The sequence below is a fragment of the Spea bombifrons genome, chromosome 1 (assembly GCF_027358695.1).
Source record: "Spea bombifrons isolate aSpeBom1 chromosome 1, aSpeBom1.2.pri, whole genome shotgun sequence".
NCBI lineage: Eukaryota > Metazoa > Chordata > Amphibia > Anura > Pelobatidae > Spea > Spea bombifrons.
Window position 1 is genome coordinate 100,474,474 of NC_071087.1, and position 17,627 is coordinate 100,492,100.

At 38.9% G+C, this 17,627-nt stretch overlaps 1 protein-coding gene across 1 annotated transcript in view; it reads right to left on the bottom strand.

The window, feature by feature from the left end:
* Positions 1 to 479: 479 nt before the first annotated feature.
* The window catches only part of APBA1 (amyloid beta precursor protein binding family A member 1), a 59,966-nt gene continuing 42,818 nt past the window's right edge, over positions 480 to 17,627 (bottom strand). Inside the window, exons 3-13 of the mRNA XM_053466548.1 lie at positions 14,109 to 14,207; positions 12,334 to 12,373; positions 11,771 to 11,916; positions 11,077 to 11,109; positions 9,893 to 9,979; positions 8,558 to 8,743; positions 7,366 to 7,545; positions 3,701 to 3,913; positions 1,783 to 1,902; positions 1,108 to 1,248; positions 480 to 702 (exon numbers count right to left, since the gene is read on the bottom strand). Coding sequence (XP_053322523.1) covers positions 631 to 702; positions 1,108 to 1,248; positions 1,783 to 1,902; positions 3,701 to 3,913; positions 7,366 to 7,545; positions 8,558 to 8,743; positions 9,893 to 9,979; positions 11,077 to 11,109; positions 11,771 to 11,916; positions 12,334 to 12,373; positions 14,109 to 14,207 — 1,317 coding nt within the window. The 3' untranslated portion in view covers positions 480 to 630. The remainder of the gene's footprint in view (positions 703 to 1,107; positions 1,249 to 1,782; positions 1,903 to 3,700; positions 3,914 to 7,365; positions 7,546 to 8,557; positions 8,744 to 9,892; positions 9,980 to 11,076; positions 11,110 to 11,770; positions 11,917 to 12,333; positions 12,374 to 14,108; positions 14,208 to 17,627) is intronic.

The window sequence follows — 17,627 nt, forward strand, 5'->3', positions numbered from 1 at the left end:
ATACAATTACCACATCGAAAAGCATACTGCAAACTACACACCGTGCATTACTTGCTTTTAATCCTGATATAAAGCAGGACTCATTTTAACAGGTAGATTATGCATAGCATATGCTACCATTCATTCACTCTGCTTAATGTATCTTCCATGGAATGTTAAACACTGGCCAATCTAATGCCTTACTGTGTTAGTGCATTAAAGAAACATACAGAATCATTCACGAGAGACATGTTACAGTAAAAAAAAAAAAATGCCCTTAGCTAAAACATAAAACGCAAAAAAGAATGCTTGCCATCTTGGGAAGTGGTGGCTATTTTAGTAACCAGTATAAGTGACTACAGAAACCGTGTAGTTAGCTGCAATGTATCTATACAACGTTAAGCTTGTGCTGGATTTTATTTACGTTGGGAACACAGGCCTCTAAATTTTCTCACACAACTTTGTGTAATATAACTTCTTCAAATACCCATGTAACAGGGAACAAGAGAGGACTTTTAGAGTTAAAAGTTGGGCAGCAGGATGAGGCCCTAGTGTGTTGGAGATGTTTCCACAGACACATAGGCAGCACTATGAATACAACCACGAGTGAGGAGAAGTGTCCTCCATGCATGCTGTGAAGTGTGAGGCTTATCAGATGTAAACTGGTTGCTCCTGTGCGGTCAGTAGTCGGTACATTGCTGCTGGCATAGTCTTCATGTGTATCTGTCGTAAAAAACAAAAACAAAAAAAAATGATATTGGAAAACTCTATAGAATGAAAGTCATAATATGAAGCAGGTAGGTTAATTGACTTAAAGCTGCAATTTTGTGGCAGCTGCCCCAGAAACATGGCCAAAATGTCAGTTCAAAACTAACACACACTATGGGATTTTGTGTATAAAAAGTGATTCTGGTGCAAAGCTTGAATCGTGATCTGATCACCACAGTAATCTAACCAGCAAGATTGTATCTGCATTGTGGACAGAAGTCACACAGGAAAATGAGATCATTGTTCTTTTCTCAAACATAAGACTCATTCAGTTACGCCACAGCTCCTCATGGAAACAGAAGTACAAACGATTAGTATTGCATATTGTTAGAAACAATTAGTTAACCTAGATGTTCTTACCTCGCCAACAGCATTGGATAGAATATGGACAATCTTCTCATGGGGAGTTGCTACAACACTCTGCCCGTTGATCTCAATGATACGGTGGCCCACTCGCACTCCCCCTCGCTCTGCAATTCCACCCCTCATAAGGCTACAGATCTGTAGTAAAAAGCCACAATGACAATGTTACCAGGATGACAACACTCATTGGCAATACAGACCCTAATTTAATTACCAATGGCGTCACGGATCTGCAGAGGAACATATATTGGCCACACTGTACCGGAGGAGCTCAGATTCAATAGGGTATTGACTTGTTTTCTTGTACACCACTTAATTTTAAACACCATTTTAGGTTGTAGGGTAGTACAGACTGGTGTATAGTAAGACAGACAGGTTATTTGGGTCTCCAAGGGATGCTTTGGTTGAATTATCCCCAAAAGACCTAGCTGTCCATCTCCACAGAGGTAGTTTTAACTTCTTGCTGCAGCTTATCAGCGGAAAAGAATATGATTCCTCTGTGACTGATACAAATGAACTACAAGGCAAGGTGTGACCTTACTATAGACTTACAGATGGAAAATAGTAAACTAGTATGAATTGTTCACTTAAAGCTGTAAAAAAAACAGGCATAGAAGCAAAAGGTGTAGGTATTTTCAGACTAATAGACAAAAAAAAAAAGGACACACTCACAATGCCGTTTTGCACACTAAAGCCCAGCTGATACCGGAGGTCGGGTCTTCTGATTAAGACAGTGGTAACTGGTGGACATCGGACGATGTTGAGCTTTACACGTGACTGATTTTTTAAACCCTGTAAAATGAAATGAAATTGATATGTCCACTATTACTACTAAATAGAGCTCCTATATATTTGCCTTTATAACATACTTTGACACACTTTGATGTGTATTGTAAGTGCTAATAAATGGATCAAATACTTCCTTTTATTAACCCTATAACTGCTATTCTACATGCATTGTCAGGATGTTAAAATGTGAGCTTAATTAAAGAGACTTATGATTGAAAAGAAAGTCAGTGGGAGCAATGAGCACAGAAGTAAAAAAAAAAAATACATGCATTTTTTTTCAGCTAAAAGGAATTCTGCAATTTGACAACATGTCAGCATTAACAAGAATTTTTCTACTCTTGCTAGATCTGATAGCATTGAAATATTAATGAATGTACATTTATGCTTAGATTTATAAGGGGATGCTAATCAGACTATTACAGGCTAGAAAGCAATGAAGGTCCTTCAAGGTCTTCCAAAAAACATAATTACACATCTGTTTAACTTGCTTATCAAAGCCTGGCATGTTACACAAAGCCATTTACTGCTAATAGGATCATCAATACCATGCCACACAGGGTCTCACAAGGCGCTGAACATGGTATCTCAGAGAACAGGCCACACAGTATTCGGAAAGACAGTGGCAATGACATATATGATAACCACTAGACCTCATATTATCATTGCAACAGTATAAGAGCTCTCAAAGTCCTCAAAATTATTCCAAATTACATAAATTTTATGATGTATTACACTTTTTACATGTACTGATGTAAATATGAATATGTTTTACTATTGGCACTTGCTGCATACAGTTGTGTGAAAAAGAAAGTATACCCCCTTTTAGAATTCTATGGTTTAACATATCAGGACATAGTAACTGGCATCTGTTCATTAGCTGGTCTAGAAATTAGGTAGATACAGCCTCAACAACACATGACATATAACACGGTGTCATCATTTATTCAACAAAAATAACACCGAAATGAAAAAGCCATGTGTGAAAAACTAAGTACACCCTTACTGCTTCCAAAGGAATTAAAGACGTTAAGTAGCAGACAGTTGCTGCTAATGAAATGCCCTTGATTAATTGATCATCAGCAAGTGTGACCACCTGTATAAAGGCCAAAGTTTTAGCAGTTTGCTGGTGTGGAGCATTTAGGTGTGTGTTTACACAAAGCCAAGGAGGGAACCTTCAGTCATTCAGTTGACCATAAACACCCCTGAATAACAAAGTATTCTACAGTCAAACATGAGGCCATCTGTCCGACAGCTAAAGCTTTGCTGAAATTTGCAACAGGACAATGATCCCAAGTACACCAGATAATCTGCAACAGAATGGCTGAAAAAGAAAACAATCAAAGTGTTGCAATGGCCCAGTCAAAGTCCAGGCCTCAACCTGTTTGAAATGCTGTGGAGGGGCCTTAAGAGAGCTGTGCATTAACAAATGCCCACAAACTTGAATGAACTGAAGCAACGTTGTAGGCCACAATGAAGTAAGAGATTGATACAGAAAACAATTACTTCAAGTTACTACAAGTTATTGTTGCTAAATGTGGTTCTACAAGCCATTTAATCATAAGTGTACTTAGTTTTTCACACATTGCTTCTCCATTTTGGCTTTATTTTTGTTGAATAAATCATGGCATGGTGTTGTATGGCATGTGTTGTTCATGTGAGGCTGTATCTACCTAATATTTAGACCTGCTAAGGAACAGATAATTGTTACTATGTCCTAATATGTTAAACCATAGAATTCAAAAAAGGGGGTGTACTTTCTTTTTCACATGACTTTAGAGACATGTTATTCGATCCTCCTTACCTTTATGATGCTCTGGCAGGTGGACAATGGCAAACCAACCAAGCTGGTTCCATTGATGGACATTATCTGGTCCCCGATGTTTAGCTTTCCTGATTTCTCAGCAGGACCTCCATGCATCATGTTGGCTATAATAACCGTGGGCAGGATGGAGCCCCAGCCAGATTCTACAATCACAACTCCCAAAATCTCCCCCTTTTGCTTTTCTATGAAAACCTGAAAAATACATAAAAAATAAATATAAATGTATTCATGTACTTTGCATTATTTGAAGTATGATGATAAATCTCCTCGTGCACTTATGTTAAGTATGGAATCACAGAGCCACACTGGAAAGAAAATCTAAGATGTGATTGAAGGTACTGCTCAACCTTCTTTGCTAAATTTCTCAGCAGGACCTCCATGCATCATGTTGGCTATAATAACCGTGGGCAGGATGGAGCCCCAGCCAGATTCTACAATCACAACTCCCAAAATCTCCCCCTTTTGCTTTTCTATGAAAACCTGAAAAATACATAAAAAATAAATATAAATGTATTCATGTACTTTGCATTATTTGAAGTATGATGATAAATCTCCTCGTGCACTTATGTTAAGTATGGAATCACAGAGCCACACTGGAAAGAAAATCTAAGATGTGATTGAAGGTACTGCTCAACCTTCTTTGCTAAATTTAACACTTCTATAAAGAGACAACATTATGAACAACATTCCTAACTAGGGCTGCAACTAACGATTATTTTAATAATCGATTAGTTGGCCGATTATTTTTTCGATTAATCGATTAATCGGATAAAAAAATGAATGTACATTTTTCATTTATTTAAAATAATTTACTAAACAAATGATGTTAAATACAAACAGCAGAATAAAAAAACTTTGATAATACATTTCTTGTCTTTATTTCCCAACCAGCCCCCCAATATATGCACATTTGAGCCCAGGCTTGCTACGCTGCCTCCCAGACATGCCATGCTGCCCCCCCACATATGCCACGCTGCCTACCACAGCACTCCACGCTGCCTCCCACATATACCACACCACCTCCTACATCTGCCACTCCACGCTGCCTCCCACATATGCCACTCCACGCTGCCTCCCACATATGCCACTCCACGCTGCCTCCCACATATGCCACTCCACGCTGCCTCCCACATATGCCACTCCACGCTGCCTCCCACATCTGCCACCCCACGCTGCCTCCCACATCTGCCACTCCACGCTGCCTCCCACATATGCCACTCCACGCTGCCTCCCACATATGCCACTCCACGCTGCCTCCCACATCTGCCACCCCACGCTGCCTCCCACATCTGCCACTCCACTCTACCCCCCACATGCCACTGTGCCTGATACGCCTTATACCCCCTGAAACACCACTCCATCCTCCCCAGACATGCCACCCTGCCCTCCCCACATATGCCACGCCATGCTGCCTCCCGAATCTGCCACTCCACAATGCCTCCCACATATGCCACGCTGCCTCCCACATCTGCCACTCCACGCTGCCTCCCACATCTGCCACTGTGCCTGATACGCCTTATATCCCCTGATACCCCACTCCATCCTCCCCAGACATGCCACCCTGCCTCCCAGACATGCCACTTCCCTACCCCCAGATAAGCCACTCTACCCCCAGATATGCCTTATACACCCTGATACACCACTCCGTCCTCCCCAGACATGCCACACTGCCCTCCCCACATATGCCTTATATACTGTATATGCCTTATACCCCCAGATATGTCACTTCACTGCCCCCAGGATTTAGATTCCCCTAAATTAACCCTAAACTCCCCATTAACCATAACTGCCCCTAAATTAACCCTTAACACCCCCTTAACCACAGCATCCCCTAAATTAACCCTAAAGACCCCATCAACCACAGCATCCCCTAAATTAACCCTAAACACACCATTAACCACAACTGCCTCAAATTAACCCCAAACACCCCATTAGCCATAGCTGCTCCTAAATTAACCCTAAACACCCTATTAACATAACTGCCCCTAAATTAACCATAAACACCCAATTAACCATAACTGCCCCTAAATTAACCCTAAACACCCCACTAACCATAACTGCCCCTAAATTAACCCCCACCTCCCCTAACTTTCAGTAGCCCAAATATATATATATATATATATATATATATATATATATAGATATAGATATATACATATATATATATATACACACATATATACATATACTTACAGTTAGATGAGTGTCACAGCCATGTGGTTCTGGCCTGGAGAAGGAAGGGGCGGGGCCAGTTGTCACAGTGATTACAGGGAGGGGGAGTAAGTAGGAGCTGCTGCTGTGAGACGGTGAGTCAGACTAAACGGATTATATAATGAGGGGGATTTTTCAGAGCGTTTGCTCTGAAAAAACCCTCATTTTATAATCGATAATAATCGATTCAACTAATCGATAATGAAATTCGTTGCCAACGAATTTCATTATCGATTATTATCGATTTTATCGATTAGTTGTTGCAGCCCTATTCCTAACACAACTGAATGCCCCACCAGTCCTCTCAAATAATTCTCTAATCATGCACAATTCTATCGCATTCATAATTTTTGCCGGATACAATTGCATACTCAGTATTTGTGTTGTTTCTTTGTGATTAAACCTTATGATATGACAACAAAAATGACAGCTTTGCCCTATTAATATGGTAAATAAGGGAGCACAATTCATGTCTTTTTCTTCTTCTAAGTGAAACAGTATTTTTAATACAATTAAAGTGAAAGAAATACCGTGGTAAACCAGATTCCTAAACTACATGAAACTGATTCAAATCTGGAACTGAATACTCAAAGAACAGAAGCACTAACAATTAAACATGACTAGATTAACTTTGGTGGGACCTATGTTTCAAACTGGGTTCCAATCGAACTCCAGAAGCACTTACGTAGAAGCATTTATTTATATCATATCTAGGGCACACTTAGGCAGTCAAAGATGTAAATCTCATTCACAGTGCAAGCATTGGTCATATACTTCCAATCTTGATGCCAGTCTCAACTACATCTCCATATTTACCACCTCAGCCCTCCCCACTGGCAGAGCCTCAAGAAAAGCGGAGGCAGCACAATTATAAAGTAGGGGGGGGCAGGCAGGAAAGTAAAACAAATTATAGAAGACACAATTGACAGAATTAATAAAAACAGATTAGTTCTGCACTTCAAATGTTTAGGTCCTCGCTGCTGACTTATCGAGCAGGTCCTTTGTCCCAATGTACTGGGTTCTTTATCTGCTCCTTCACTTCATTCTGCCAAATCTATTTCTTATAACAATTGAAATAAGTGTTTTTTGCGCTCCTTTTTTTTTTTAATATGGTGCTAGATTTTAAGGACTATCAATCGTTCATCTGTTTACTCTAACTCTCAAACTATCACTACACAGCAGGGTACCTGCACACACCCTAATTTGTTCCCAGAAAAGAGTGCTGAAATCACAGAGAATGAATGGAAAAATTAAAAGGACAGAAGAAAATTACACTTAAAATGACAATGAGGGGAATTTTGGCACACTTTCTCCCTTCTTAATCTACCTTAACAAAACACGCATAGAAGCCTGTGACAATGGGTACGAACAGACCCATGCAACCACTACAGGTTTACGTCTGCTGCAATTGAATTGTAAAACAAAATGCGTACATCTTTGCAGTTCTCAGACTTGGAGAAGTGGATTAGGTCATCGTTGTACATGTCCTGAGTGTTCAGCAAATCGCTGTATTCCTTCTGGCTCAGGTCTTCAGGATTAATGCCATTTGCCCTCAGAAATTCCTGGTAAGCCACGCTGAATGCTTGCCCTATAGACTGCGCGATTAGCTGTGCCTGCATTTATCACAGGAAGAAAGAGGGAAAGCGGGAGCGTGATGAAAAGATACACTGGATAGGAAGTAGCATCCTTTACAAGAAGACAAAACATAATTCACTTAAACGTATTCCTCGATACAATTTACATGCATAACATCACGTTACGGTGTTCTTAGGGTTAGGGAACGTTTAATGCCATTCAATGTTATAGTGCTTCGATTCCTAGAATTATGCCACATATCTAATAAATTATGTTACGTAAAATAACATCTTTATGTAAAAAAATATATATATATATAAAAGGATATATTAGCTCTTTATATATTTTAGTCTAAGCTAAGTATGAGTTCTCCCTACTCTACTAACACTAACTTGCATAAAGCAAACCCATGTAGAAAGAAAAAAATCTTATATGTGTTTAGTTCAGAGTCGGTAGTAGCCTGTGGCATTGTTTGTCAACCAACATATTAAAGTAAGATGTAAAGTGTTTAAGAAGCCTTTTTTCAGATGTAGAATCCTAAATCTAGAGCCAGTACATAATACAATTACGACTTCTCATGCTATAAACGAGCCTATATCGTGGCTTAAGGCTTCCGACATTTTGTGAAGAAAAAACCCAAAACACTATAAATACAGTATGGTGAAAGAATGGGAAATGTTAAACATAGACTAGCATTAAAGCTTCATGGCAACCAGCACTAACTCTAATTCCCGTGTGGAGAATCCAAATGATAACAGTTCATTCTATTTACATTCCAAATATTACTACATAGTAACACTGCTGATGGGAACTGACGCTTGTAACCATTATTGTAATTGTAACGTCTTACAACTCATCCCAAGGGAAGAGATAAGAGACTGGAAAGTAACATGTCTTGCCAAATATTCCACAGTAGCTGAGAACAGACTCAAATGCGCTCTTTAGGTTTCTACACAGTAAATTCAGTAACACAATTAACACTTCTATTCCTGCATGTGGAGCCACATTCACATTGCATCAACTTACGCATGCATGTCACATGCTACTTACGTCCTCAGATTCAAAGACATGGCAGATCATTTTGTACTGTCTCTTGCCGTCTTGGGATGGGTGGGAAGCCTCTACACTTTCCTGAGAATTGGAGCGTGGCATGCGCCTACGAGCCATTAGAACTACAATGTTCCCAATATCCGCAATGTAAGAAATGGTCCTCAGAGGATGATCCATCATTGTTTCCTATGGAGGAGTAAAAGAAAACTGTGAAGAAAGCACAAGTGCCATAGAAGGGGCAAAGTAGGTCCTACAAGAGTGGTTAAAGGCAAAGCATGGGCTAATGAAGCCTCAAATTCTACAATGACTACTCTGGCAGTTTCCATCAGTGGGATGTGTGCCTTGGTATTCTGGTGTGTGTATGCTTGGTAGGGCACATGCAACCAGTAAGGCACAAGATATATCATTTCATTTTTTTAATGGGTAAAATGTATTTATAAAATGTCTGTCCCTTGTGAATCTTTAGTTGAAGTTGATGGCTTTTATTGGAGCAACATGGAAAAAGATGTAGAGTTACATATGTTCTTGGGACCCCAAGCTATCTTCCCGGGGCTCTTTTTCCAAGATGGCCCAATAAAAGGTTTCCACCTTCTACTACTGCTTCTCTTGGCCATTATGTTGATATCCATTTTTACTTTTAGTGATTAAGTGAATATCACACAAGCTGATTACACAGACAGAAATCATTAAAGTAAGTACACATTTAGACTGTTATTTGAATCAAGATTGATTGTAGAAAAGAGAAATTAATGTGGTAATAATATGGCATTAATAAGAAGAACCGAGAAAATTGAGCCAAGCTCTTCCTGCAGCAGAAGCTTACTGGGGTAGGACTGTCATGCATGTATGTATGCATGTATGTAAAGTGAAGTCAATGACCTGGATCCAGAATTCTCATGACAACCGTCCCATTAGTGAATAGGCCCCAAGGTGTCAAAAGGAGCTAGAAAGTGCCATGGCGGTCTTTCTTACGGAGTTTAGGACTTGGTATACGTAATAAGTTATTACGCATCCAATAAACAACACTAGGTTTTACTGCTCATTTAAGGGGATCACCACATACACCAATGAGTCAATCAGCATTGGGAAATTAATAAAGTGGTCGCAGACTTCTGCAGTCAAGGACCTGGATGTCCAACAAAATATTCACCATTGACTTCATTTGTGGGAAAAAAAACAAGAAACATTTAGGAGATCACATCATTGCAGTGAGGATTAATTCTTATTAGATTTTCAGACTGCCTACAGCAAAGGGCACAAAACCGTGAACTTGAAAGCTATTGCTGTGAGTTAAACCATAGTACTGGCTGTCTACTACATGTTGTGCATCCGTACCTGTGTGTCAGCATTCAAAACTTTTATCCTCTGCGTAGAAATAAAGAGGTCCACCTCCGTCATGGGTTGTGCTTCGCCTTCTGCAGCCTAACAAAAAAAAAAATAAACATGTCAACTGCCTGTTCATAAGACCACAAATTACATTCTGCTAACAGACAACAGAGCATCCATCCAGCTATCAGAACAACAGCACCGTTGAGTTAAAAAAAAAAAAAGGAAAGGGCCTTCAACATATGGGAAAACGAGCCTGGTTACTACTATATGTTATCGACTGGTATTTTTCTTCCCACTTGACACCAAAATTATGCATTTATATTCCACTGCATGAAATCACCCCTCCCCCTTTAAAATATGATCAAATATCAACAAAAATCTTTGCTTAGAACCAGAAAAATTGCGATTTGTCTCCCTTTTTACGTAGAAGTCATTTCTTTTTGTAAAGGGTGAATACACATCCAAGGACAGTAGTAAATAAATCACTAGAGGATTGGTAGCATGATTTTCACCCAAACACATGTAACAAACTTACACAGGAATTGTCAGTACACCCAAGTGCTAGATAGTTAATACACATATCAAACTCATTAAGAAAAGTCACATTCTCATTCCTAACATCTCCATCAGCTGTGAAACATACACTTTTATTTTTGCATCCAGCAAACACATTAGCTTGTAATACAACGTAATTATATTATATCTAAGCGCCTGTTCTATTTGGCACACAACTTAATTAATCGTTATATGCCACACCTAGAAGAAAGGGATGTCACTTAAATTGGGGTCAATGGTCCAAGGGACCTTAAAGCATAGATTGCATGTGGTCTAAAAGTGAGGTGCCCAGTTGTTTCTCATTTTATAACCTCCTAGAATTAAGATACCCTTAGGTACCCTGTCTAGGCAGATAAATAGGTGTTCTAATGAGTCAAATTAATATGAAATGTCCTTAAATTAGAAAAAAAGTGAAATGGCTTGATGGTCAGTGACCAAAGAAGAAGAAAATGATTATTTTGATAAGGACATGGCTAAGTGTGAGAAATTCAAACTAGGAGAGAGCTTGCTGGATGCAGAAAATGTGAAACTGAAAAATAGGTAGGAAATGCAGATAAACCAAAATGAATGAAAAAAAAAACAAAAAAAAAAACGAACAAGTATAACATTAAAAACAAGATGAGATTGTACTGCACCTTCTTTCTGCTTTTGGCTAATTTCTGGGCCATCTGCTTAGCATGAAATAAACAGAGACAGGAACATGGTTAGAGAAGAAGTAAAAGATCCCAATAGCTTGCCAGGCGTTAGACAGCAGCTAGTGCTAATATGTGGCTGGCCAAACGTCAGCATGGCTTGGTTTGCAACTGTTTGTCTCAGCAAAACTAAAACCAATTCACACCTGGTATCCTGAACCTTTAAAAACCGGCATGATGACCCATTTTGTTTAAGAGATAAATGCCGTATTGTATATGGAAACCATGACACAAACACTCTAGTTGTACTTTCTTAATGCAAACCAACACTCTCAACAGGACTTTATGGCATAGAGTATCTGCTATGAAACATAAAACTAAACATAAAATATTGATTGTCAAAAATGAAGATGTGGGGAGTTTTGCAACCCGTTCAAATGTTTTAATGAAATGTAACAAATGGGTGGTCGTATTGGGCAAAACAATATATTATCTTAAGTACTCAACTTATCCTTTTATAGAGAAATTATAAATAACAATTGACCTCTTCATCCTAGAAGCTGGAATCTCTATGACCACCAAACGAGTTGGTCATCATCAACAACATCCCATACAGAATAATTTATGGGAAGAATCTCTTATCTGTTGCACCATGGAAAAGGCCAATTAAAACACGTAGCAGAGTCTGGCTCCTTACCTTAATGCGACTGACCGCTTCTTGTGCTTGCATCATGCGCACATTCTTTGAGGGCGTCTTATCAGACAGCAGTTGGGTGGAACCAAGATAATTGGCAGCAAAAATGATTCCATCAATTAGGTCTTCTGGGTCACAGGGTCCAGGAACTGCAAGGAAATGGTTGAAAAATATCAACTGCAGAACGCGTGATGTAATAGTTTGAGAATTTCAAAAATGCTTAATTGTCTAGACACCATATAAATTAACGGATGTCATAGCCCACCGGAACCTACAGTAACTGAAGTACTCCTGCCATCATCAGAGAGAAACAGGCTAAACGGTATTTGATTTAATTGGTAGGGCTCTATGGAATGTGTTGAATTCCTCACCATTCTGGCACCCAAACAGTTAAAAGAATATGTATAAACAAACTAAACAAAGAAAAACCCATCAGACCCCCAAGAAGTAATGAGATGCAGATTAGCGTTATCAGCAACTGCCATTTATTCCGCTGACATTTCAAATTATAATTAACCAAAATGTATTTTTTTTTTTTTTTTTTTTTTAATTATTATTATTCTTACCTTCCACATAGGTCGGGAATGAAGCCAAGCTCTTTCTTGGCTGTAATTAAGACAAACAGTGTTTATTCCAAACAAATCAAGACAGAAGTAGCAAGTACACAAAAACGGCTCCATGCAAAGAGACAAAAAAATATCTATATTTATATTTAAAAAAAAACACACACGCAGGCGGCAAGTATATCCCAACGGTGCTAAGAAAAATGAGATTGTTTCCAAACTGTTAGAGGTTATTTAGGGAGTTGTGTACAGACTTGATTATTAGCATGTTTGGGTAATTAAGGGGCTGAGGGTTGTATTTGTAGGTTCCTGGTGCGCATGGTTTGACAGTGCTTGCAAACATTGCATGCTACCTCTTGAAGCTACTGCCTAGGACACTGTCAGCAGGTCTCTGTCTTTCCAGGGGAGCTGAAATCGAAATTATGATAAAATATTCATCTCTCAAGAGTATTAAAATTATACTCACGGAGAAGGAGAAGAAAAAAAATTGGCCAAATAAAACACAAATACATTTCCTAAGAAAAAAAGTCACTTTTTCCAACAGAAACGTGTAATGGAGTTTTCAATGTGATATATCATTACTGGCAGACAGGTCCTGTAGGCCCATGCCTCAGTGTAACAATGATATCCCTCCAGTCACCGATTCTTTTCTATGTTTGATATGGTTAATGTAGTAACAAACTGTGACGGTGCACAAGCAGAGGCCCTATCATACTGCCAGGACAGTTTATAAGGTGATAAACTACATAAACTTGGGGGTTCCATATTTTATTATTAGGAAATATTAATATCACGCTATGAAGTATCCACAGCCAAAATTTCACCAGTGCTAACAATGTGTACAAACACAAATTCAGTACAAAAAAATAGGTATTTATATATAAAACATATACTTCAGTGAAGAAGAACAATTGTCTGACTATAATTGTCGAACAATCGCTTAAACAGTTATGTTAGAAAATGGGAAGCCGAGATAGAACGACGACGACCCCTGCCATAAAAAGAGATTTCCAAAACAAATATGTCCTCATGTATTTTAATGCACAAGAACAGTTGATTTGAAATGTTTATTGATCTTTTAAATTAAAGCATAAGTTAAAGGAACTAGTTTTAAGTTAAGGTGAGCCAGTGGCCTTGGATAGAAACATAGAACGCGATCTTGACGGTACATAAGAACCATTTGGCCCGTCTAGTCTATCCATTTTTCCTGGTGTTTTATTGCTATCCGGTCCAGGTTCCAGGCTGGTCTGCATTTACAAGCATGATTTCTTTTAGCGGTACTAGAATCCCTTGTGAACACATTGTCACAATTCCCTGCAACCGTAATAGATTCCAATACAGGTTTATCATGTTCTGAATCACACACCGTTACCGCTAATAAAGAGACCCGTTTTCAAATACCTATCTATCTATCTTGATTAATGTCAGTAACTAGAAAGTAACAACATTTCTACATAGCAAAAAAAAAAAAAAAAAAAAAAAAAGAGCTCAGATACAAATGTAAACAATTATTTTCCGCTAGCTGGCAGGGACATATGTGGACAATAGTACAATACAAAATTACCATCAAATGTGACATTTTTACAGTTGATTATAAAACGATTTAATTTTACTCCTAATTAAAAAACGGTCTGCGTGCGTGGCATTCTTGTCGGGTTCTTGTTTACGTCTCTACCTAGCACCATAATACATAAATACTGGCAAACGAACGAGCCGCCTGGATAGAAAACGAGACGGACAAACAGCAGGAGGTAACAAGGTATGTGTGAGCCGCGTACCTCTTTATTTGAGGAGGACTCAGCAGAATCGCAGGCATTTGGATGATGTCGGTTGGTAGACTCTGCTCCCTGGGGTGATGAAGATTCAGGAGATGAAGACTAAATAGAGAAAGAGAGCAGCAATCGTTACTAGTTATCCAAAAGCTCTTTAGGGATACAAACAGAGTGCATACAATACACAGCAGCTTCCAGATAACAGAAGCTGGTAGCAAAGGTTTATTACTCCCATGCTTATTAGCTTATTATAAATAAACCATATTGCATTAAAAGGGGGCAACGCTGTGTTTTGAATATCTAACAAATATATCCATATATCATGTTAACTTATTGGTCCTACCGATTTGTACACTAAAAGAGCGAGCCATCTTCTCAATATAGAACAGCTATTTTGCATATAGCATCTCACATAGTCATGTCCTTGTCTTCTAGGATCAGTGAAATGGGCTATATCAGTGTGAAATGTTCGTTAAAAACATGATAGGATGGGACTTAGGCATTTTGCATTGTCTCTTGTAGAACTACATTGCAGTCTGAATTTTAAAGGGACGGTCTATTGCCCCAAATAGCCTCAAGTCTCACCAGTGAAGAATGCATAGTCAAAGGGACACTCCAGCCACCATGTGCACTTTAATGCATAAGATAGGTACATGGTCCCTTTAATTTTTCACATGGTTCATTTTGCAAATGCTTGGGGGGGGTCTGCAGAATTCCCTCAAATGCATTTGGTGCTTTCCCCACCCCAGCTACAATGCCGCGCTGAATGCATCTCCCTGTACGTGGTCTACTCGCTTCTGACACAAATTCTGTGTCAGGTAAGTGGTTTAGTTGGAGGGTCCATTTTTTTCTTCTTCTATAGTAGGGGAGACAGGTACATTAGGCTTTGGATTGAATATCAAGGCAATAAATATGATTTTTTTTAAAAAAAATTCCGAAAGGGAAAAAACTGCTTAAGACCATCCCCAGTTCTGGATGGCAATCCTGGCGGAAAATGTAGTACACACTGCTGAGCAGGAGATGTATGCGATTAAAAGCATCCCCTGCAAAGCAAATAGCTGGGATGGGGCCAGGAAAACAAAAGTATAGACGGAATGCTGATGAACCCCTTTATGCATTTGCATGCAAAGAAATAGAATACAATATAAGGTCATCTATCATATGCAATCAACTAAATATGTTGGCTGGAATGTACCTTAGAAGCATTTTTAAATATTTTAACACCATATTTTAAAACATGTTAAAATATTAATAACACATAAAATGACCGTTCCTTTAATTTGTGTATTGAGAGTCGGTCTGATAAAATCTATATTCAGAGGAGATTAGAGAACGATATGAATTAACCACAGGTGAAGCTGTGTGGGAAGCCAGTCAGTCACAATGTGGTACATTATTATCATGTGTCAAGATAGGAAAATAACGGCAATATGATATCCACACATATAAGCTTGTCATGTTGTCCTAACAAGGCAAAATCTGTTTCCTAACAGCATTCGTAGATCAGAATTCATGGGCGGCTAATGTAGCTTGTCCTTGTTTTTCGTTCTTTTCATCGATGTACTGCTAATTAACAATTAAGTAGTTCCTAAGTGTATAAATTAGGGCTTTATAGTCAAGCGGCCATGAACAGGCTTTAATACAGAGCTTAATACATGCTACACACCTCTAGAGATGCAAATATTCTCTGATTGTCCGAAAGGAATCCTAATAAAGGTCATTATGGCAGCTTCCAGCAGGTAGACAGGCTCTGGGGGAATCAGACTTTGGGGATTCGCTGATACTGCCCCTATTATCTGAAAACAGCTGCCCCCTCCAGTATTTTATTTCTGGGTTTATGTCAGAAAAAATGAACCTTCTTTCAATCTTCTGTGCTTTTACTTGGGTTACCTGTGAGCTTGGTGTGTTCCTTAGTGTGATACAGGGTTTGGAACACTATGCCCCTTCCTAAGGCAACCAATGGAAAGATTCCATTAACTGGAACATGGCAACCCTCTCATATTCTATGATACCTTCACTTCAGCAGTAGAGAACACGTTCAAGGAAAGATCTAGATATATCAGAGTGTCCGTCAATCTAAATAATTCAAAACTGCAACAGTTAATAAAGTGTTTCTAAACTCAATAGAATAGTCTTCCCATTTCCTCCTCAAACCTCTTATCACAATAGTCTGCCAACAAAAGTAAAAGAAAACAAACAAAATAGTCTAATTATAACTAGATGAAGATTATGACAGAGCTAGTACCACCCTTTAATGGACACTTCAGCCTTCAGATGCACTTTAATGTATACAATGGCTAAGTGATTCCTTGCAAAGACACAGGTTCATTCTGCAGAACCCCCCCATGTGCATTTGCCTAACCCCTAGCTATTTTCCATGCAGGAGATGTGTTTGGTTGAACGTCTCTCCATGCACATGATATACTAACCACCTGTCAGCTCCAGCGCTGGCTCTGCGAACGCTACTGGCATTTGCACGTCTGTAACGCGCTCCAAAATATATCACTGTCATTTTTTGCTAAAAAGATGCTGGGATATATGCCAGAATGTTTAGGAAATGTAATTCCGTCATGTATTATACTGTGCTTTTCGGGAAGTGGGTATGTTGAGATGATTGTGGTGCTTATAGAGTCTAAGCTTTGTATAGTAGAGCAGGAGGTGGCAGGATAATATGCAGGAGAGCTTGAGTTTCATCTCAACGACTTCACGTTCCATTATGAGCTAATGCTGATGTACCTCTGTACCAATCATAGCTCGGATGGTTCTTTATAAGCTATATTTAAAAAGAGTGATATCTATTTCAAGAGGCATTATTAATTAAAAATATACATTATGCAGAGCCAGCCTAGCCATTCCTGCAGTTATTTTGCTAGGGGTAGTAGATTTGAACTCGAAAACATACACTAACAGTATGTTACTAATATTTTTATTACACCCCTAGAATTCCTTGGCATATTAACGTACAACTATTTAACACTTCTTTCCACATAGTTCTAGAAACTAGGGTGATGTTTGAAAGCCCTAAACTCAGGTCAGCTACATTTTTTCCCTCCATAACCATCACATGAAGGAGCTTCCTCACAGGTTGCTTAAGATAAAAAGAAAATACAAAGAAGCTTCATTGTTAAAAATAAAAATACAGAGCTTATACTATATTAAATGATATCTAGTATTTTTATTACTCTATCTGAACAAAGTCATCTTTAAAATAAACGTATCTTCTAAAGCCGAACGGCTGACTGCTTTCAAGTCCCCGTCTCCCTCTTCGATGTCACACTGTTTCTAGTTGGGTAATGTCTGCCACCGGGGATCCATCTGGTACAGTTTTATATGCTGATGAGCTCACCCCGAGTGTTATTTATGTGACCCAGCTTTCATGCTTCACCAGACAGGTACATATTATGACAGGTCCCTCAGGAAACAATACAATGTTACACTAGAAAAAATGGACTATATCAGGGGACTTATGGTGGCGATGCCAACAATTAAACCACATCACTTTCACGGCAGTAACATTCCAAAGTG